Here is a 21,807-nt window from a genome sequence, read left to right on the forward strand (position 1 = left end):
GAAAATCTCTACATCATCTATTATTCTCTTATTCCATTTTTGTACATGTATTTTATTTAGTATGTGGCAAATTCATTAAACTTACACTTAATTCTTCCCATGGGGGGAATTTTAGTTTGGACAATGCACAATCCCCTGGAAATTCTAGTAGTGAGACAGATCCCCTTCTCTATCCCCTAGCTATTCCCCACCCCACCCCTCACTCCCCAAAAATGCTAATATTAAATAAACTTCAATTAATATGGGGAAGGAGGCTGTAAGGATAGGAGGTGCATGATAATAAATTTAAAGTTTAATAACCTGGAACAATGCGTGACTGTTTGGGTTGAGTATTTTCAAATGACTGCTGTTGACTGAGGACAATCTGGCGTACCCCTCCTCCACTTGTGCTCTCTTGATCCTCAGGGCCCCTTGAGGCAGGGATCCGAAAGGCTTTAGGCCGATCAAAGCGTGCTCGTGGGGACACCCTGTCTTTTGTGTCCCAGATTTTTAGTTCCATGGAGTGGCTGAATAGCTGAAGAAGCATGTCTTTGGTCACTGTAGCAGTGTGGCTAGGTAATAGATAACAAAAAATATAAATGGTATCAGTCATAAACCAAATTATATTAACATTATTAGCTACAGCGGTAAATCTCATTACCAAAAGAGATCAATAAAAGGACTTGTGGATAGATAAATATTAACAGGTAGTTAGAATACTGGTCAATCTACTGTAGTTAGGAGGTTGTGAGTTCAAATCTCTCAGAGGTCAACAATTTTTCATTGATTCTTGATTCAGGGAATACTTTATGCTCAGGGGGCATTTCAAAGGGTTTCACCCTTCACAGCACTAAAATTAAACTGAATAATTGCATCCTTAAAGATCCAACCTGTGTGTCCATGTGACCCAAGTCTTTCCTCCTTCTCGCCAAGTCTTCAAAACCTTTGAATCACTCTCTGAGTAGATCTTGGCTGCCACGCCGTAGGTTACAACATCAGCTTTCATTGGCTCAGTGTCCGTAGGAAAAAGCTTGTACTCCAGATGATAATAGTAATGAGGTTTAGGTGCCTCAAACAGTTTACGTTTTCCCTTCAAGGCCTCCAGGCCTCGCATTACAGGTTTAGGTAGTTCAATATCATCTGTTGGCAGAAGCAAAGTAGTTGTAGATACATGTATACTGTATTGGCATGTTTCCCTTTCAGTTATAAAAGCAGTTATAGAAATAAAAGATTCATAAAAGACTGTCAAGGCAATTGGAGATATTTTATTAAAAAAAAAAGAAAGGAAACATAAGCCAGAAGTATATTAAATTTATGTTAGTATTTTCTGCCCTGTAAACTGAATCACGCAACTTGATTGGTTTGCTACATGTAGGTGGTCCAGATTTTTATCTGTGAATTAATTTTATGAAAAATTAATTGATTTTGCAAGCCATAAAGACATTAAAACTATGATTACATAATGACTAAGTAGCCATTGCCAACAATTTGTGGAACGTGAAGTGCTCCCCCACCCCCCACTCCCAAGCAAACTACACTGGTCAACCCACCCATACAAGTACACCAGTCTAACAGCTCCAGTCACTTGCCATATCCTCAAAACTCTCCATGGACAGAAACCCCTTTGATGCAGAACTAGATCATTGTGAGAGTACCCTCCTAGAGATTTTTGCAACTGATCAAAAAATGTTGATGTCGCTGGGCACTTGTCAGTTTTGACCGTAACATTAACTTTACATTTTGTCTATTTTTCTTTATAATTTATTATCCATTTTATTTTCTATTATATTTTCTAAATTTTCTAAATTTTTTAATTTATTATATCAATTTTATTTAAATCATCTATTTTTCTATTTTTATTATTTATTTTATTTTTTGTCTATTTTTCTTTATGATCCTAACATGTAGACAAAGCTATGTTTACTTTGAGAAATGAGATTCACCGGTGATAATAATGAAGCCGGCCAAACCCATGTAACTTGATACACAAAGTTATCGATATATAATGTCATACAATATATTTTTATGTGGCACATACCTGATGGAAACGCTAAAGCCACTGTCAGTGTAAATGTAACTTTATGGTCTCCCTTTGCTTTGTCTAATTTCTTCTCACCGACAACCATATTTACAATAACAGCTAGACACCAAATAGAACTTCTCCGTTACAGATAAAATGCGGAGAATGATCGAGCTAACAAAATTAAAAGCTTGATGTCCAAACGGGCGTCTGGAAGGCAGTGTTTGGTTAAAAATGATCCTTCCACAAAACCCTTGGATTCCACAAAATTAAACCGCAAGATCTTCGAGGAAAGAACGTAATTATTGCAGTCAAACGTTAGTTTCTAACGTGTAGAAGTCAACTTTGCTCACTTCGCAGTCAAAGAGTGTATCGTGTCCACGCGTCTTGAATTCTTAAACGCATCAGCTGATTTCTTCCATGCCAATACACAAGCTCCAGGAAGAGTTTTCCCAGCTGCAAAGGTAGGATACAATACGATTCTCGGATTTTCAGCTGAGTAATAAACCTTTCATTCTATTCAATCGTTTGTTGCCATGTGGTTGCTAGGGTGTCTCTAATGACTGCGCGTGTGCATTTATAATTCTTTTGCGCCCACGCTATTTTGAAGCCAGCAGATTTGCCATTTACGCGGGAAAAACGCATTCTCCCGGGACTCTCCGAACTCTCTCAGCATTTACACCAGTTTACAATCAGTTTACACAGAAATCTACAGATAATCCTACGGATATGGAAGGTATTTTTGGCTCTATTTTAAAAATCAATACAATCATGCTTCGTTTTTCTTATGAAAGAAGAAATTTTTTGTAACATGGCGCTGAAAATTTACGAGAAATAGTTCAAAATTGTAGTATTTCCTTCGATTAATTTCATTTCAACTATCAGGTTTCAAGGAGGCCATGTTTTGTAATTTCCGTTTTAAATGGTAGATCAAGACGATCTTGACATCCTAGCTAGCTTAGCTGACAGCGATTTCGAATTTGAAGATGATGACGACCTTGGGGAAGCGATTTGTTCTTCGAATGCTTCACCGAAATCAACATCAATAACTGCTGGGTCACAAACACAACAACAACATGGCGAGCAAACTGGAGTAGCGTCCGCTTTAACTGTGGAAAAAATGGCGGGTAAATAACATTAATAGACTACTTCGAATAGGATTCCGTACTGTCTTTAAGTAGTGTTCTAGTTTATACTGCATTGATTTCATCTCGTTCCTTTGAAAATCAACAATGTTTAATGTTTTAACAAACAATCAACAGTCCTTTGATTTGGGCAATGATGATTTTATACCAGAGTGGCCTGCCCCATATGAAAGAGACAGGAGTGATCATTTGATCGTTGTAAATTTTGAAAGGAGTCCTTAAGAGTTCCAGAATCTCTTTTTGTATGTGTACAGTGCACATGTAGGTGTTTTTGGCCTGTGCCAAAGGATCTGGTTTATAACATCATTAATGAATTAATAAATTATATTGAAATGCATGTTTCTAAATCTGTTAAAGTAAATCCATTTAAATGTCTAAAGTAAGGCTTATAATTTCTGTTTTATTTTTAGCACAAATGGCTACCATGCAGGAGTACATAAAACAACTTGAAGCAGAACGGAAGTGTATCCTTGAAATTTTTGACACTGATTGTATAATACAAACCGTATCAGATCATCACAGTATTAGATTCCATTATTAATTTTCCTTAATTTTCCATTGGTAAAAAAATTCATTGACAATTCCGATTGCCATTCATTTAAAAGACTACAAGGAGCCTAAATTAAACTGATCTTTAACATTCAAGTAATGATAATTTGCAGAAATTGTCTCCTTAACTGTATTTTGTTAACAGTACTGCAACAAACATCAGTGAATAACACAAAACTGCCAGATTCTCAGCAAGATAGTCAACAGTCTACACATACCTTCTCACAGGCTTGCAAAAACAGCAGTTCAAAACAAGATACAAGTCAAAAGAGTTTATTTGCAAAAGATTATAAAAGGGTTGCTCATACACCCACACAGTCAAGCAGCCAGCCAGGTAACAAAAAAGTACTTTTAAAAACACAATGTTGAATTAATACAGTAGTCCAACCAGTTGAAACGTTTGGAAAACATGGAGTACATCTGAAGTGCCATCCATTTAATCCAGAAATTTCCATTTGATCAGTGCATTCCATTTGTATTTTAATTGGTTGAACTGAAAATTTTAGTTATGCAAAAAGCATCACTAGTTTCTACAGGTGAGGAACTACAGTTCAAGTTGAAAGTGAACTACAGTTCAGTTGTTAGTGAGGTGTAAGAAATTGGGCTTTACAATGTATGCTTGAGGTCAACCCTACCTAGAGTTGGCCAGCTTTGTATAGGTCATCTTCAGAAGTAGTTAGGGATGAAAATCCTATGCATTTGATAAGAACTAGTGTCTTAACCAGTCTAGGTAGATCAGTAAGGTCAATTCTCATAATGACTTTGGATTTTTGTTAGATTAACATTAACTGTCCCTTTTCACAAGTTCATGTGGCGTACATTTACAATGAAAGACTCTGTCGCGTTTAAAGGCTCAGTCCTGTGGAATGCAGTGACCAACAACTGTAGTGCCCTGACAAAAAACATTCCTTATCATGATCTCAGGCTAAAGCTTAAATCTCAAGCTAATTTTAATGAATTCAGCTGTAAGATAACGTCTGCATCCACTTGTAATTTTAGAAAAGATGACTTTGTATATACTTAATTTTATGCTCATGATTTCATATTTGTAAGCGTTAATTTAGTTCAAACATTTTGTCTGTATATACCCATAGTTTTTAGCTTCTTTAGTTTACTCGTAATTAGTTAATTGCAAACGACCCCACAAGCTCATGTAGCTTTAATACTCATCGTTTTAAAATAAAGGTTATCATCATCATCATCATCATCAATGTACATGTAGCAACTTGAGGTTAAATAAAGAGAAAGTTAATCTGGCCATTGTAGCCAAAATAAATAAATGAGTTTAATTTCTATCAAATTTTGGTGTTTCTGCAGAATCTAGCACTTCATCTCACAGCTCTGCAAAGCAAAAATCTTCTGAATATCCGTCAACAGTGAAAAAGAAGTCTTCTGAGGGCCTGGAGCCAAGAGTCTCAAAAGTTGCTGGAAGTCTGGGTCCAAGGGGACAACAAAAAGAACCAGTTAGGGGCCTGGGGTCAACAACAAAATATGGTGCTGAAGGACTGGTGACTAGGACAAGGACGACATCTGACGATGACAAATTCGTAACTGAAAAGTTTTCAGGGTTGAGGATTGTTAATCCATTAATCTCATCAGTTATTATGGAGAAAAGAATGGAAGGACGAAAGATGGTGAAAATTTCACAGATACCAACAAAAATTAAAGGAAAGGATGATATTGATGGAGATTGGGTAACCATTGGTGTTGTAGTCCAGAAGTTACCACCAAAGAAAAGTTCAAATGTAAGAATTAATAATGATTTATCACAATACTTATAATTTAATAAATTAAGTATTTTTTAGTCCTGGTATCCATTATGGTTACTTATGATGGTTCAACAAGATTTTTAGCAGTGATTGTCTGAGTTGTACCCAGTTGCCAATGCAAAATGGGAAAAAACAGACTGGTTAATTAACGTTGAAGACAAAATTTGATCAAAGGAATTTTCAGAGCAGATAAATCTCATGGCTCACAGCACATACTGGGAAGGGATCAATTTCTGTGCAATGCGTGAAGTTGCCTGAGCATATGCTCTTGTATATTTAGACACATTAATATGATTGGTTATTTCTTCATTATATCAAAATTATTGATAATAAATTTTTAACACCAGGTGTCCAAATCAATATTGAAAGTGCTCATCAGTTTATTAATTTTCTATTTAAATGCCACATCCATTGTTAATCTGCTGAATATTGTTGTTAGGGAAAAACATATGGCATTTGGAAACTGTCAGATCTTGGAGCCAACAGCAGCAATGAATTAATTGCACTGTTTCTGTTTGGAGATGTGTACAAGGAACACTGGAAAGCAATGGAGGGTAGTGTAGTGGCTCTGCTGAATGCATCTCTTCTCCCAGCAAAAGAGGTCAGAAATTTACTACAAACATCTCTCAACTAGCCTGCGGAACAGGCATTATTACTATTATTGTTTTTATTATTATTCGCCAGTAAAACTACCTGTATGCACAGTATCAGAAAGCAACACAGGGCCCATAGCATAACCTGTGAGCCAAGCGAAACTTAAAATTGCACGTGAATAAATCAATAAAAGTCATAGTCTAGATGTCTGAAAGTCTAAAACTCATACAAATAACTATTCATGGCTGGTCTATCAATCTTGGTATAATGTATTATTATTATTATTATTGTTGTTATTATTATTATTATTATTATTATTATTATTATTATTATTATTATTATTATTATTTTCATTTTTCAGGCAAGCAGAAGCAAATGTGTGGTGGGCAAGGAGCATGAGTTATTCGCTACAGGAGGAGGAGCATGACTTGTGTTCACTTCGTGCTTGCCTCTGCTCACCTAAAAAATGCAAAAACTAACAAATCTCTCAACCAAATACCCCCTTGTGTCAGAGGAATGGTTGTAGATACCCTCCCATATACATGTACATACATGTAGGCTTGTTACTCTATACCACCCCTGGTGATATTCCGTAAGATATAATTGAGATAGCTATTAATTTATTCAATAGCTTTAAATATTTATCAGGTAACTGTATTAATGATTATGTATGTGTATCTCTTTTTCTAGAAAAATTCTAAAGATCTGGCTCTTACTTTGGACAATGCCAAAAAGCTGATGCTGATGGGAATATCAAAAGACCTTGGAAAGTGTAGAGAAGTCAGAAAATCTGATAATCGCCCTTGTGGAAATTTTGTCAACAGGTACTCAATACTTTGGGAAGTATGTAAGTCCCATAAAATATCCAGCCTCCACCACAGATATTATCTGAAAACTTCCAGTTAAGCTTTGTACTTAAATTATATTTATTTGGCTGCATGGCCATTCCCTGTGTCATTTCAAACTCTATTTAATTCTTGGTCAGATGTGATGCATCACTTCATAATAATAATAATGATAATGGTAATACATTTATATACCGCATTTTCTATTCATGTATATATTCAAATGCGGTTTACATCAGCATATGTCCATTAGCAACCTCATCCTACCCACCCAACCCATGAAATCATGAAACAGCACAAAGACCAGACCAGCACACCGGGAACTCCATGCCCTACTCTTTGCGATTAGATTTGCCCTACTCTTCACATTGGAAATCTTTTTTTAATAACTAATGTTTGGTTTATCAATAGAGTTGATAACTAAAGGTATATTTATTTAGCCACTGTAAAGAGATTCGAGTGCTGACATTTCGAGCATTATCACTTCATCACAGCAAATCTACTCTGACCAAGGGCTAATGCTCAAAATGTCAGCGCTCAAATCTCTTTATGGTGGCCAAATTTTACCTTTAGTTATCAACTATGTTGATAAACTGATCATTCTTTACTACTCCACAGTTTCTTTTAAACTAACCTCCTTACCCATTTATTTTTATAACACTGTCTTGTTCACACAACATGATGACTTTACTTTGAATCTGGGATAATAACTGTTTAAATCTCTTTCAGGCAGCATGGTGAGTTCTGTGAATATCATGTCCAGACAGCTTACAAGAAAATGAGAGCTCAGAGAATGGAATGCCAGGCAGGGTATGAATATTATTTAACAATTATTCCACGAGCGCGTGTTGGATATGAGATGATAGATAGCCAACGAGGCACGCAGCGCCGAGTTGGCTATAATCATCTCATATCCAACAAGCGCAAGTGGAATAATTGTTTTATTAAAAACAACCAAGAAATATTCCTAGATCTTACTGATTTCGCTGTGCAAGAACGACCAGAAGGCAATTTAATGGTCGCCATTTCTCGGCCATGGTATAATTGCTCATATACCATGGCCGCTAAGCCAATCAAATCCCTCGAATTGCATTATACAATGATGCAGTTTTTAATAATGTTAATTATGCCATGTACCCTGTCCATTCCACAATCGCCCAATTCTCTCGTGGCTCACTTTGCTTGCTTCTTGTTCTACATCCTCTCACAGCTGACCTAAATTATAGAGAGCTTGCTAGCAGCCTAACCTTATTTGGTAATGAGTTTCTTTGTTCTCATCACATGGATACTAGAACTGTAGTGATATCATAAGGAGAAATCATATCTTGATCTGTATTTTAGGTATGCCCCATCAGTAAAAGCTCCACTTATGAAGAAGTTTCAAAAGGACCTTAACAACTCCACCTTCATGTACCAAGGACGAACCGTCACTGCCTCAACTTGTGCCACTGATCATAAGAAGAAAAATGTCACTCTAAAAAGTCTTGGAATTGGAAACAAGAATGTTGCTGAAGCTGGTAAAGGTACATTTCATGGTGTTACAGACTGCAGGTGTCATTAAAATGGCTTAAATATGATCCAACATTTCACACCTTGTGCAACACATGGGGCGACAAGGACTAATGATGATGGTAATGATATTGATGATGATGATGATCATGATCATGATGATGACGTTGACAACAATGAAGATGATGATGCAGATCCAGGATAAACCATTTGCTTTACTTCATCTTAGATCTGCGGAACAATGGTTATAATCTAGGAAAGCTTATTTCAAGACTGTGGACACCTTTCTGTGGGAATGTACAATGTGCTGCTTTAACTGTTATTTTGTTTACTTTCTCAGGTAATTCAAGTGAGAAGCAAGGAAAGAAAAGCAGTGTAGAAGCATCAGAATTCCTGTAAGCATTGTCCATGTTATATTGTACATATGGTTTTCTTCTGGGGGTATCAGGGAAAACAGGGGCTGGAAAGTTGGATTTTTCATGTCTTTAGAAATGGGATGTGGTGGCACCCATTAATTACTGAAAAGAATGGAGGTGACATTAAAGAGAATGAGAGTATTTAGATGAAAGAAGGAAAAGGAAGTGAACTGAAGGTAAAGGAAATAAAAAGAGAGAAAAATAAATTGAATGATTCATGAACCAGAAATCACCCCCCCTCCCCCCTTTCCCATTTATCTCCCTTTATGCCTGCTTAACTGATGCTTGATTTTGTGTATGTGCATACTTTTATCTTCTCTTAAAGTAGTCTAGTGTAACCCTTTAAGCCCTTACAGTGATCAGCATCAAATTTCTCCTTGCAATATCAATGCTTATTAAACCCCTGAGGTGATGAGAATTAAGGATATGATCACCCAAGGTGAATTTTATTGATATTTTAATAATTTCTCCCCAATACTTTTATAAGAAAAGTATGGGGACAAGATAGGAGAATTTGTTCTTTGATATTAGGGGTTTAAGTGTTAATGTGTACGTCTTTTCGTTTGCTAGTGTGGATCTCCTTACTTTACCAACTGTAGGAACCAGAAATCTTGTCAAACATTTAAACCAGGATGAGGAGCAAAGTAAGCATCATTCTTCTTAAAACTGATGAAAAAAAATTCTCATTTTCACAAGCTCACTGGTTTTTGTCTCCATTGAGGTGGTGTTCGGCTTAATGCAGTGCTCTGTGGAACGTTCAAAAATTGCGCAGTGTTGCGAGACAAGTTGTATAAAACATACCACAAGCGATAAAAGCAGTGCCTCAAAAAACTTCTGGCGGTCTTGTAGCAATGGTTGCAATTCTTTTTTTTTTTTTGGTGTTGAAAAATTTCAATGGTTTCAAAAATAACATTTTGCAAAATTTTTCAAGTTTTGCTTAGTATTACACGCTTCCGCAACTTCTCTCGCAAACAGACTTTTTTCAGGGAATTAACTGATTCTCTCTGACGATTAGGGCTAACGCTGAAACGTGAATCTCTTGACGGTCCTTTAGCCGTCAACTCTGTTGAAAAACCATACTCGTTCTTAACATTTTGAAGCTTGATAAATGTGCATTTCTTCATTTTTTCTCTTTTGTTTTGTTTTTGTTTTTTTTATTCAGAGAAGCCAGAGGAGGAAAGGCAACCCAGAATGTCTGCTTCGGATCTTCTTAAAGCTCACGATAAAGAAATCAAACGTCTTGAAAATTCTTTATCCATCAGCACCTCGGCCAGTCCAACCCAGAACAACAGACAGAACACTCCCATGTTAGGGCGTGGCATTTCACCAGGCTCAGACATCTTCTTTGATGAGTCACCAAACATAAAGAAAAGAAAATCAAGTGATGCGGATAGAGCTAAGGTTTCGACTTTGCAGTTTGTGTTATTCGTTTTCAATCATGGAGAAATTTTCAACACAAGTGTTGCAAAACCAAAGCTAAGGAATTACGCTATTAAGAAATGTAAACAGACTATGAACTAATTAGAACTCGAGGTTTTCAATTGAGTGTCGAAAGTAATTTTGCGTTTGCTTTGATTTTGCCTTACTACTTTCTGTGATTGGTTAGCAAAACTCGCGCCACTTTGTCAACCAATCAGGAGCGGCAAATCCGTAACTTGCTCTTACGCCTTTTCCCGCGCTTTACGCCGGTTACATGTGTTTGCTTCGGATTCTTATTGGCTCATTATGCTGTTAACGTCTGTTGTGATTGGTCAAAGTTATTACTTTTTGGTTGAAAAGCGCACTAACGAGTACATTTTGGACATGCGTGCCACTAGCTTACAATTGCTTCAAATTGGAAGTGGCGCAAACGCTTATAACCCATCATAGTATTATGTGAAGTCATTCGGAACGCAAATTTACTTAAGACCAATTTGTCAAAAAATGTTCAACTTGGAAGTCTGAAGTCTACAACTACAAGATGCGTTATAAAGGTAAAAATAAATGTGTTCCTCAGTTAGAGATTTACACCAAGAAAACTACGAAAATATTCTCCTGCAAACTATTTTACAAAGATACTGCAGTTTCGTGGCTTCAAAACTGGTTTAATTTTCTTATGTTTCTTTCTTCCCTTTTAGTTCCGAGCGTTATCACTCGTAAAACATAAAGGACCCATAGAAAAAGAAGATCCAAATGCTGTCAGAAAGAAGCTATCACCAAAAGCAATGGAACAAATTGAAAAGAAAGCTTGTGAAAACAGTGGCAAAGGTACGAATGACCTTGATTGGCTTGCTAGGATCTGCGGTACCCTATCTTTAGTAAGCATGCGAGATGAATGCAGAACAGGTCTCTGCGAATGAGATTGGAAAGAATTGGATTCCTCACTTCAGAAACTACGGGGAGACTGGTACGAGTGAAGGATTATGGGATCAAATAATCCCACAATCCTTTACTCGTACCAGTTTTTTCACAGTTTCTGGATTGAGGAAGTACGGTTAACTTGCGCGGTCGCTCCGGTTATAACGGGTGCCTTGGGGACTACGATAAGCTTTCCGTGAGAGTCCATAATTGCCGGAGTCATTTTCAGTAATTGTTCCTCAGTAATTCAGTCTTCCTCAAGGTGGGAGTTGGTGGTATTTATACAGTGTGACGCGTTGTAAAGAATTTAGTCTCAATGAACAATAACTAACCTCGTGAGACGGGGGAGGGGGGAGGGTGCACTTTCGAACGCTCGCCTTTCTTCGTAGTACGAATGCCTCAGGGCCTCAGCCCCTCAGCCCTATGTCTATGGGCTTCGGGTTTGGTCTGAAAAATAAGATTGGTGAGTTATAAAGACACTGGCTTGATGTTTTCATGTTTGTGACAATTAAACAAACCTTGTCGAACCCGCCATTTATGCCTTGCAAAAGATCTTACTGATCAAACCGAGTGAAGCAACTGTTATGGAAAGGGCTCAAGCTCGTTCTGGGCTTTTACAACGAATGTATTGAAAACTGAAATCGGAACGAATTGCGATGCCGCCTTATGTTCTGAGACGTATTAATTTCACTTGGATATTTTGGATATTTTTACTTTTAAGAAAACGATGATATAAATGGGGATGAAAATTCAAGAAGGAAACGACGACGGATTCTAGGTCCTGAATTCGGCTCAATTGACCTTGAGTCTGAAGAGGGCAAAAAGTTATTAGCGGCGAAATCGCAACATGTTGGGGCTGTACTAGCGGTGAGTTTTATGATCTGTGATGAAATATATTTTTTTATATTGTAAATGAATTATGGTAAATGGGCGGCCAAACCAAAGGGGTTTTAGTTAGGGTCCTCAGTTAACTTGTACCAAGCTCTTTGACCCTGCATGTGATCGGACTTATATCAACCGAATATCAGCTCCCATAGACTACTAACCTACAAATTACACTTAACAGTCACTTAAAAAGGTTTAACTTATTGACAATTTATTTCCTTAGGCTGAAGCTGAAAGAGAGGAAAAATACTTCGGTGAACTTGAGAAAAAAGAGCAGCTAGAGGACAAAATGAAGACGATCACGGAAATTAAAGTTAAAGTTGTGTGCTGCAAACAGGTAAAGAAACAGAATCCTGACTTCATTCCACCTTGTACAGCATAATAAACAGCACCACAGGAAAGCTTTGTAGCTTTCATTTGAATGGCCACACTTTAGCATCTCATCCACAGATCAAAAATTAGAACCACCTTGTACAGCATAATAAACAGTACCACAGGAAATTCCTTCTAAGTAGCTTTCATTTGATTAGTGAAACTTTAGCATCTCATCCACAGACTCAAAAGTTAGAACCACCTTGTACAGCATAATAAACAGCATCACAGGAAAGCGTTGCTCAGTAGCTTTCATTTGAATGAAAGATAAACATCTAAAACAGCAAGATGACAAACACTTCATATCGTTTTTTGCTCGTAGGAGACGTTTGTGAGGTCTACAACTTAAATGGAAAGAAAAATTAACATCTACACGTATAAAAACGGTAAACGCGGAACAGTGAATTCAAAAGCCTTTAATTTATAACGTTGTTCCTGCTGTCTTCTCTTGCAGTGTAATTATGTTGCAGAAAGTGCTTCGGAGCTCTGCCACAAGGAGAATCATACATTGAAGCACTTGAAAACGTTAAAGAAGTTCTTCGCTTGTAAAGACTGTAAGCAGCGTACAATCACTTACGGAGCGCCCATTCCCAAACACCCTTGTCGGTAAGGTGGCTGAACATTCCCCCCTACCATGCTTTCCCAAAAACTCAAATTTTCGTTTGAAGTTTTTTTCTAGCCGACGCCATCACGTTAAATCACGTGACAAGTGCGTGAAGTTTTGTATTTCACCTTTTTTGTTTTGTTTCCTTAGGAACTGTGGGGGATCTAACTATCAGAAAACATCAATGTTCAAGGTAATTTAACTTTCAAAGATCAAAGCACATTTTTATTATTATTATTATTATTATTATTATTATTATTATTATTATTATTATTATTATTATTATAATTATTATTATTTATTTTTTTATTTATTTATTTTAATTATTTTTTTGTTTTTGCCTTTAATAAATCTTGTGCCATGGTTTAGTTAATATCTTGCCAGAATACTTCGTTTCAAAGTTTTGGAGAAAATTTCCAAACTGCGAACCAGTTAGCCTGTGAACTTATTAGGTGAACAGAGCGACTGTGTTGCGACGTTACAAAATCCTTCAGTGATGACGTATATATTGGATTAGTCGGACAGGGGCCTGAAGGGATCAAAGATGGCTACCGCAGTTTTCGCAACTGCTTAAATTGCGTACATAACTGCGATGATCAGCTCTCGTTTATCCATTCTTCCAAATTAGTCAGTTATAGCACGTTCACAGATTGATACAATGTACGCTACTGATATGACACGTAGTTTTAACAACGCGTTATTTTCGTTGCTGTTGTTAATTTTTCTTTCTTTCCCTCTCTACCGCTCTAAAGTGCTTTTCTTTGTTGGTTTTATAGGAAAAAGAAGGCCCAAAAATCGGAAGAGAGACTTTGCTTGTTAGAGGAGAAGAACATCCCAAATTTCTCAATAGTTTAAAGTAGTGATTCATAAAGACTTTTGAAACGAAAAGTAAGCGAAAGCTTAATAAATAGAGAATTTTTAATGAACTATTTAACAATTTCCTTTTTTTAACCAGCTTTTAATTGTTATGCTTTAGTATTTTCTTGTAGTACTCCGATTGGTTCGTGGTAAACTTTCAGACTTCATAGTTAAATGGTGCAAACTTTTTAAACTTGTGCCGTACTGACAGTTTTAGGAGTTCACGGCATTTGAGTTCAGTGCAATTTTGAATTCGAATGTAAAGTTTTTTCCTTTTTATAGATTACGAAGTAAGGATATTTTTATGAACTGAGAATTTTTCATCCCCAACTGAGAGGAATGTTATTTTAACCAAAATGCGAGAACTTGTGGAAAAAAGGAGGAAAAAGTTAGCCTAACTTTTTTCAATTCGCAATCTGTTCCTACCCAGTCTATCAGTGCCCAGAGACAATCATCGACAGCCTTACTACAATAACTGCACCGTTAAGTTTAGGTTTCTGTTCCTAGAAAAACGTTTTGGGTTTTTTTTTAATGAAACCAAATCCCCGAGGCACTTGACCTTTTATGTCGTTAAACATAGGGTACGATAATATGGATTATAGCTTGCACCATCAATTTCCTCCGACTCTTACTGGCTTAAATTCATCCGTGACGTGATAGTGTTCATTCGCGGAATGACACTATTAGGCGCGGTCGCTTAGAGTCCATCCGGCGAAAATGCCGGGACGAATATTACTCGTCCACGGAAAATCCTCCCATTTATTCTTCCAAATCATTAACTATCAGGTTTCTTTGGCACTATACTCTTAAATGGTACCAGCGAGGGGTTCGAATTTCTTGAGAGCCAGCCTCGGCAAAATCGAGCCCCATGTAAGTTCCTCCAGAGTGGGCTAAACTGACAAAGTATCCGGGTTTGATTTATGAAAAAATTGCTTTTCTTTTCAGCAATGCTGATCCTTATACAGTCAACTCTCATCTTGTGGACACCGCTTTAACGGATATCCCGATAATACGGACAGCAGCTAAATCCCCGGCAAAAATAAATTTCAGACGTTTGACTGAAAGAAATTCCCGCTATTACTGACTTTCGCTTTTTCAACTAACTCGCGGTCCCGAGGGTGTCCACAAAAAAGGGAGTTTACTGTATTAGCATACTAACTGCTTACTTTTTCATAAATCATTCATTCATTCATTCATTCATAAATCATTCATTCATTCATTCATTCATAAATCTAGGTTTTTTCTCTCTACTCACTCCCTTCGTACTTTATACAATTCTATGATCCTTCCATATTTATATTATTGCAATTTAGCTTGGGCTGGTACCTATAAGTCAAACCTTCAAAGAATTGTAACCTTACAGAAACGTGCGTTAAGAATAGTAAGCAATTCCACATACATTGCCCATACTGGCCCTATCTTTAAGGAACTTAAACTCTTAAAATTTCATGATATCCATTCGTTTCAATTAGGCTTTTTTATGTTTTCATTCAAGAACTCTACACTCCCTTCCAAATTCAATAACTTTTTTTTACTGAATAGTCAAGTCCATAATTATAATACTAGGAATGCTCAGTCCTTCCGCTTGCCACTGTGCAGAACGAACACCAGGAAGTTTTCAATTTACTTTCAAGGTCCAAACTTTTATAATTCGCTAACTTCTGACATAACTAGTTCTCCCTCCTCCGCTTCTTTTAAAAGAAAGCTTAAAGAATTTCTTCTTTCTAGGTATTAACTTCTGTAAGGCTGTAATTCTTAACTAACTTACTTAATATGTGTACGTGTGCGCGGTCAAAGTTAATTTACCATAAGTCCATATTGTAATTCTAATATAAGATTAGTTAAGTGAGGAAGCCTGACTTGTTATAAGCCTCGTGGTTTCTTTCAGGTTTCCTCGCCATTTATTTTCTTTCTTCAATTTTTTTCTTCATTTTTTCTTCCCATCTGTAAATGTTGTGTATATGGCGAAATAAATATTGTATTGTATTGTATTGTATTTTATTTTCTGAGCAAAGGAAAAAAGAACGAAATTTACTCTTTAATTTTAATAAATATTTCTAAAATTTCACCATACAATTGTTACCTCACGAATATTATTTTTTCTTTTTCTTTTATTATCGTTAGTAACTCGGTAATACCAAAAATGGAGATGGGAATGCTGAAATAAAGCTTTTGTTGTTGATTCTTGAATAATATTCCTTCATCTTAGCTGTTTTACAAGACAAAATTATCCAAGTGATAAATTATACATTATACAATCTTGTCATGCTGGCGGTCCAGGTTTGTTAATTAATCTGGTAACAAAACACGCCATAATCCATCTTTGTGCTATAAACATATTTTGTAATCCTTCAGGTACTTAAGTAATTTGTTTATCTTGATTCGTAATTAGAAGACCGATTGATCTCGCAGCGGTGCAAATTCTTCTCGAAATTTATACTACAATGGTTAGAGATTTCACCTATGCCTTTAACTCCAGTTTTAATTTTTTAAAGCATATATTTACCCAAACTTTATTCCGCTTGACACTCGGTTAGATAGATGGATCTGCCACGTATTTTAATGTATTTTGTGATCTTGGTGACAAGAAGACTGTGTGCTGAAAATGATGAATGTTTGCGATCGAAACAGTTTGAAAATACTGGAAAAGGTGAGTTCGAGGAAAATGTGGATAATAGTCAGGGCTTAATTTTTGCAAGTTTTTTATTTTGATTTTTTTAGTTTCGAATTGGCAATGGCGTGTTGTTGACGGTTTACCAAGGCCCTGATTGAAGTTAAGAGTGGCTGCATCATAAGGATTTTCCAACATCCTGAACCGAGCTGATAAGAGATAGCGGTTTTTGTCACTTATTGAATTCTTACATTAACTAAAAAATTCGCTAAAATTATTACTACATAATAGTAGGTTTATGTTATCCCTTTAATTTCGTATTCCTATCATTTTTATTTTTTATTTTTGCTTTAAACTAAAGAGGGCCGAGTCCGAACGAAACGTTCAAAGAAGTTAGGCTACAAAGATTGTAGCTTAAACATGAATCCAGTTGAAAATTTAGATTTTCGTGACCGTCTTGCTACTAATGCCTACTAATGCCTTCATGGGGTACCATATACATTATTAACAAGACCGTGAAAACCTAAGTAATGAAACACCTAACCTCCGGTCAAGATTTCATTTTATATCTTGTCATGTCACTTTGTAGTCGGCCTTCAGATGAAGAGCTTTACTAAAAGCTTTACGAAAGGTGAAATGCGATCTTTTTGCTCTCAGACATTTAAACATGTTACTAATGCCTTCATGGGGTACCATATACATTATTAACAAGACCGTGAAAACCTAAGTAATGAAACACCTAACCTCCGGTCAAGATTTCATTTTATATCTTGTCATGTCACTTTGTAGTCGGCCTTCAGATGAAGAGCTTTACTAAAACGAAGTTAAACAAAACTGACCAGCTTTTTATCGCTTGGCTGAGTACCCAGGTAGAATAAATTGATTGCACTGTGTGCACTTTCTTTATGACCACGGGATAGTTTGACAATACACCAGACATAATTAATTCATTAGCTCCAAGAAGCTAAAAGAAAAAAATCGAGTCGACCACCAACACTTTGCAAAATCGAAAGGTGAAATGCGATCTTTTTGCTCTCAGACATTTAAACATGTTTCAAGGCCAAGACATGTTTCAAAAGGAAGAGAAAGTTATTCCTATATAAATGTTTATAATCAAAAACAACAGGAAACGCTTTATTAGCAGACCAGTGCCAAAACGGATTACACAGAACCCATGAGCAGACAAAACAGCGCTCAGTTCCCACATGCTGCGCACTTTTTAATTGGACACTCTGTCATAGCGAATACCACCTCAAAGAGTTTATTGTGATCATAAATGCATGCATTTTAAAAACTGACAAGAGCCAAACTTGTTACAAGTGTAATTTAACTTTTAGTCAATCGGCCGCTGTTTTGTCTCCCAATGGTATGTTTGTGTTGGTGAATTACAAAGAATGTTGCCAATAGTAACTGTGATATAACTTGATGGTAAAATTATTTTCCGGACAGGTTTTTCCTTGACTGGGTACATCATCTCTTCACTCCAGGTCACTGATTTGTTTGAGTGCTCGTTCGCCTGTCTACAGGAATCACGCTGTCAATCTTACAACTTTCATCTCATCCCAAGCCCCCTCCACCTTTGTCAACTGAGCTATGAACGAAGAGATACTAAGCCTGGACACTATCAACCGCAAGCGGATGTGACTTACTATGACGCAAACAAGGTAGACAGAAAACCTGGTTATACCACTCATCATCATTTGATTACCAATACAAAAATACATAAGATAAGTTAACAAAACTTGACATGACATGACATGACATGGCTTGACATGACTTGACATGAAATAGCATAACATGACATGACATAACATAACATATCATAACATGACATGACATAGCATAGCATAGCATAGCATAGCATAGAATAGCATAACATGACATGACATGACATGACATGACATAACATAACATAACATTACATAGCATAACATAACATAACATAACATAACATGACATGACATGACATGACACAACATAACATGACATGACATGACATGACATAACATAACAACATAGCATAACATAACATAACATAACAATATAACATAACAATATAACATAACATGACATCACCTGACATGACATGTCATGTCATAACGTGACATGACATGACATGACATGACATGACATAGCATAACATAATATAACTTTATAGGAATCTTCATCCTCCAAAACTCCAGTCAGGATGTTATTGAAGGTTTCTCTTAAAACGGACAACTTAGTTTCACTCTAACTATTGATACTTCATGGGTAATAATGGCTGACAGAAAGTAACTTTATCTACTAAAGCCACAGACAGATCCCGGATGTTCATCGTTGCCGTGTCTTAATGGCGGGAAATGTATCAGCACGTGCCACCGTGTTCCGTTCAGTTTCCGATGCGTGTGCGAAGAGCCTTATCGTGGCGACTTGTGTGAAAACTTAAAAGGTAACCGAACTGACATGAGTTAACGACGTAACGCAACTTTTAGGTTCACAAAAATTGACAAAGAAAATTACGAATGAATAAGACCATCACAGTTATGTACGCAACTTAAGGACGATGTCTCCTAATACAGAAGTATTTTATCGCGCTTTATGACTATGCGGAAAAAGCAGATGCTAGCTATTGGAATCCAAAAAGAAAATTGGGGGTAACCACGCATTTTTTTTTTAGAGATAATTAAGCAACAATAATTTTAAAAGCGCAAAAATTACAAAACAATGTATGGCATTTTTTTTCCAAATTGAAGCTTAAATATCTCTGAAAAATGCATGGTTACCCACAATTTTCTTTTGGGTTACCAAGAGCACTTGCTAAGTTCTGCTTGTTAAGCCGCACAAAAATATCCAATTAAGCTATCAGGCCATCTGGGAGCTGGTCATTTTGTGAGTTCGGAATATACCGTAGAGGCAAAGAGATGGAAGTGACACATATGAATACATATCAAATATTTGAACTGCGGTTCAAAGAACGCTTTCTTTTCGCGACTGCTTAAATTGCGTACATAACTGTGATGATCTCTCATTTATACATTCTTCCAAATTAGTTATAGCACTTTCACAGATTGATACAATGTACGCTACTGATATGACACGTGGTTTTAAGAACGCGTTACTTTCGTTGCTGTTGTTAATCTTTCTTTCTTTCCTTCTCTCTTTTTGTGCCTTTTTCTTTCTAAGTTTTGATTCACATATTTTTCGTTTCTTTTGATCGATCTTCATGCTCAGATGTTTACGATTTAACATTCCAAACAAAGAGCGTACTCAACTACGTCAACAGCACCATGCTGAAAGACACACTCACAGCGTTCACTCTCTGCATCTGGTTTCAAACCAGTCAAGCAGGTTCTTTTGGCCTCGTGGCTGGTCTGGTGGCTATTGTCTGTCATGATACTGGAATATGTGATCTGTATGTTAAAGACGAGAAAAGGTGAGAGTGTTGTGACAAATGTGTAAATTACTTTGACTTGTTGATTAGCAGACTAACAAACTGAGTGGCTGGCTTGACTAACTTACTCACTTTACAAAAGTTTTCTTTCCTTCCTTTTTTTCTTTCTCCAGAAAGATCTATGGGGCCCCGCTGAATGACGGTAACTGGCACAGTCTGTGTGTCACGTGGGCAAGCGTCGGCGGTAACTGGTCAGCGTATATCGATGGTAAGACCAACATCAGACGTGAAGGAAACAGTTTCAGACAAAATCATGTTGTCAAGTTTAATGGCGAACAACTGGTTCTTGGTCAGAAAGTACAAGGTGGTGCATTTCAAGAAAGTTGCGCCTTTGCTGGAAACATAAGTCGTGTAAATATGTGGGATTATGTTTTATCAAAGCATGACGTACGCAGAGTGACCACAAACTGCTCGAATACAGCAGGGAATGCTCTGAAGTGGAGGCACTTCAGGAATGGATTGCAAGGAAGTGTTGTTTTATCAGAGAGATCACAATGTATTGGAACAGGTAAGTTGTAATTGCCTTCGTTCCTGTTGACTACTGGGCTCTGTATAATTAGGGCGATATCGATATACTACGTTCATCCGTAAACGAGACTACTTCTCAGTCAAGCGCGCGACACAAACAATGACTCTCGGGTGGTAAGGAAAGAATGGTTTGTGTCTCTGATTATTAGTATATAAGTGAGAGGGAGGAATGAATGACGCGAACTTGTCTTACGACCAGAAATGCCTACTGTCAAGCTAAAACTGGACCATGCGAAAAGTTAGATTACCCAGAACATAACATAGAATTCCTCTCTTCATGAAATCTAGCCTGCGTAGCTGTGGTTCCGTTGGGGTTCGGTGGCCCGCGGTGGAGCCACGAAAACGAACGGCAACTGAGCCGCGAGAAGAATGAGGACAAGGCCATTCGCGGCTCGGCCTCGCGCGAGCCACCAAACCCCAATGAAACCACCAGCTACGCAGGTTATGTGAAACCCTAAAGTAGTCCCTACCATGGTCTCAAAGGTGAAAGCATGTGCTTTGTTCTGATTTGGTCCGGGTTACATTCCTAGACGCGTCGTCACATGTGTGTTGACTTTATGTTGTTGATATCGAAGAAGGCCAAGAGGATATTTTATGGGTGCTCCGGTTTTTCCATCTCCTCAAAAGCATTTTTAAGTTTGATCACGGCGATCACCCCACCTGCGCCTTTTTGCTTGTGCACAGTCTGGTGTGATTTTTACTTGAATCGCAAGGCATCTTCTGGATCCCATCAGCGCTAAAATCTACCATACCTACCATCTCTCCGGCCATGGATCCACTGGCGAGTAATACTGAATATGATTTGCAACATGCCTTTCTTCTTTCTTTACTTTAGACTTCTCCTCCAGCGTCTCGCTTAAGTTCCCCGCAGCAACCACGGTGGATCGCGTTCGGTACTCCAAAACGCTTCCTACGCTCCAGGCCTTCACGGTATGCCACTGGACAAAGATCACTGCCATGGCGTCTTTTTCAACTACGCTCAGTTACGCCAACAGTTTAGAGTATAACGCCCTATTTATTGCCTTGAGGGCAGACGTCGGCGTAAAGATACATATCAACGACAAGTCCAGGCGAGTAGAATTTTTTTGTAAATTTATTTGGGCCAATATCAACTAGTCTTCTTCAGGGCCATAGTTACATTAAATTTGAACGTACACATAAATGGTTAATGGTTTACTAGTGTACTTTTTTCAGAATTATATAAAATGACCTTCCTTTTTCGTCTGCTGGAGTTCTTTCCCCTCAATCATCGTTGATTTTGCACGCCTTACGGCAAATCATACGCAGTGCCAAAGCCGTCATTTCATTGTTCCATTCTAGAAAAGTAATTTCCACCCCTTTCCTTGACAAACA

The 21,807-nt window shown here is 37.3% G+C and overlaps 3 protein-coding genes across 5 annotated transcripts in view; 2 read left to right on the top strand and 1 right to left on the bottom strand.

The window, feature by feature from the left end:
• The window catches only part of LOC146459240 (uncharacterized), a 17,374-nt gene extending 14,748 nt beyond the window's left edge, over positions 1-2,626 (bottom strand). Inside the window, exons 1-3 of the mRNA XM_085089955.1 lie at positions 2,018-2,626; positions 870-1,119; positions 301-551 (exon numbers count right to left, since the gene is read on the bottom strand). Of these exons, the coding sequence (XP_084946081.1) occupies positions 301-551; positions 870-1,119; positions 2,018-2,105 (589 nt within the window). The 5' untranslated portion in view covers positions 2,106-2,626. The remainder of the gene's footprint in view (positions 1-300; positions 552-869; positions 1,120-2,017) is intronic.
• Positions 2,627-2,679: 53 nt separating this feature from the next.
• Positions 2,680-16,064, top strand: LOC146459241 (protein MCM10 homolog). 3 transcript variants are annotated; one of them, XM_085089957.1, is made up of 18 exons: positions 2,680-2,735; positions 2,929-3,126; positions 3,555-3,608; positions 3,839-4,027; positions 5,011-5,438; positions 5,902-6,063; positions 6,747-6,880; positions 7,631-7,711; positions 8,243-8,424; positions 8,751-8,805; positions 9,397-9,470; positions 9,989-10,227; positions 10,944-11,073; positions 11,885-12,030; positions 12,272-12,385; positions 12,875-13,026; positions 13,175-13,217; positions 13,801-16,064. In XM_085089957.1, exons 1-18 carry the CDS (start codon positions 2,729-2,731, stop codon positions 13,882-13,884), a joined length of 2,472 nt encoding a protein of 823 aa, XP_084946083.1. In that variant the 5' UTR covers positions 2,680-2,728; the 3' UTR covers positions 13,885-16,064. The 3 variants fall into 3 exon arrangements, with proteins under 3 accessions (XP_084946083.1, XP_084946084.1, XP_084946082.1); XM_085089958.1 differs by lacking the exon at positions 2,680-2,735 and having other exon boundaries at positions 2,778-3,126; positions 8,243-8,418; XM_085089956.1 differs by lacking the exon at positions 2,680-2,735 and having other exon boundaries at positions 2,779-3,126.
• A 154-nt stretch (positions 16,065-16,218) lies between these two features.
• LOC146459242 (uncharacterized) lies at positions 16,219-21,801 on the top strand. Its single transcript, XM_085089959.1, has 6 exons — positions 16,219-16,532; positions 17,943-18,157; positions 18,786-18,924; positions 19,707-19,908; positions 20,040-20,434; positions 21,290-21,801. The coding sequence occupies exons 1-6, from the start codon at positions 16,424-16,426 to the stop codon at positions 21,568-21,570; spliced, it is 1,341 nt and encodes a 446-aa protein (XP_084946085.1). The 5' UTR covers positions 16,219-16,423; the 3' UTR covers positions 21,571-21,801.
• The last annotated feature ends 6 nt before the right edge of the window (positions 21,802-21,807 follow it).

This window comes from Pavona decussata, unplaced genomic scaffold, assembly GCF_977016875.1.
Source record: "Pavona decussata unplaced genomic scaffold, jaPavDecu1.1 SCAFFOLD_223, whole genome shotgun sequence".
Lineage (NCBI taxonomy): Eukaryota > Metazoa > Cnidaria > Anthozoa > Scleractinia > Agariciidae > Pavona > Pavona decussata.

Coding starts and splice junctions, on each gene's coding strand:
- LOC146459242 (XM_085089959.1), top strand. CDS start 16,424: ATGGATCTGCCACGTATTTTAATGTATTTTGTGATCTTGGTGACAAGA. Junction 19,909..20,039: donor TATGTTAAAGACGAGAAAAG/GTGAGAGTGTTG, acceptor TTCTTTCTCCAG/AAAGATCTATGGGGCCCCGC. Junction 20,435..21,289: donor ATCACAATGTATTGGAACAG/GTAAGTTGTAAT, acceptor TCTTTACTTTAG/ACTTCTCCTCCAGCGTCTCG.
- LOC146459241 (XM_085089957.1), top strand. Junction 7,712..8,242: donor AGAATGGAATGCCAGGCAGG/GTATGAATATTA, acceptor TCTGTATTTTAG/GTATGCCCCATCAGTAAAAG. Junction 11,074..11,884: donor TTGTGAAAACAGTGGCAAAG/GTACGAATGACC, acceptor TTTACTTTTAAG/AAAACGATGATATAAATGGG.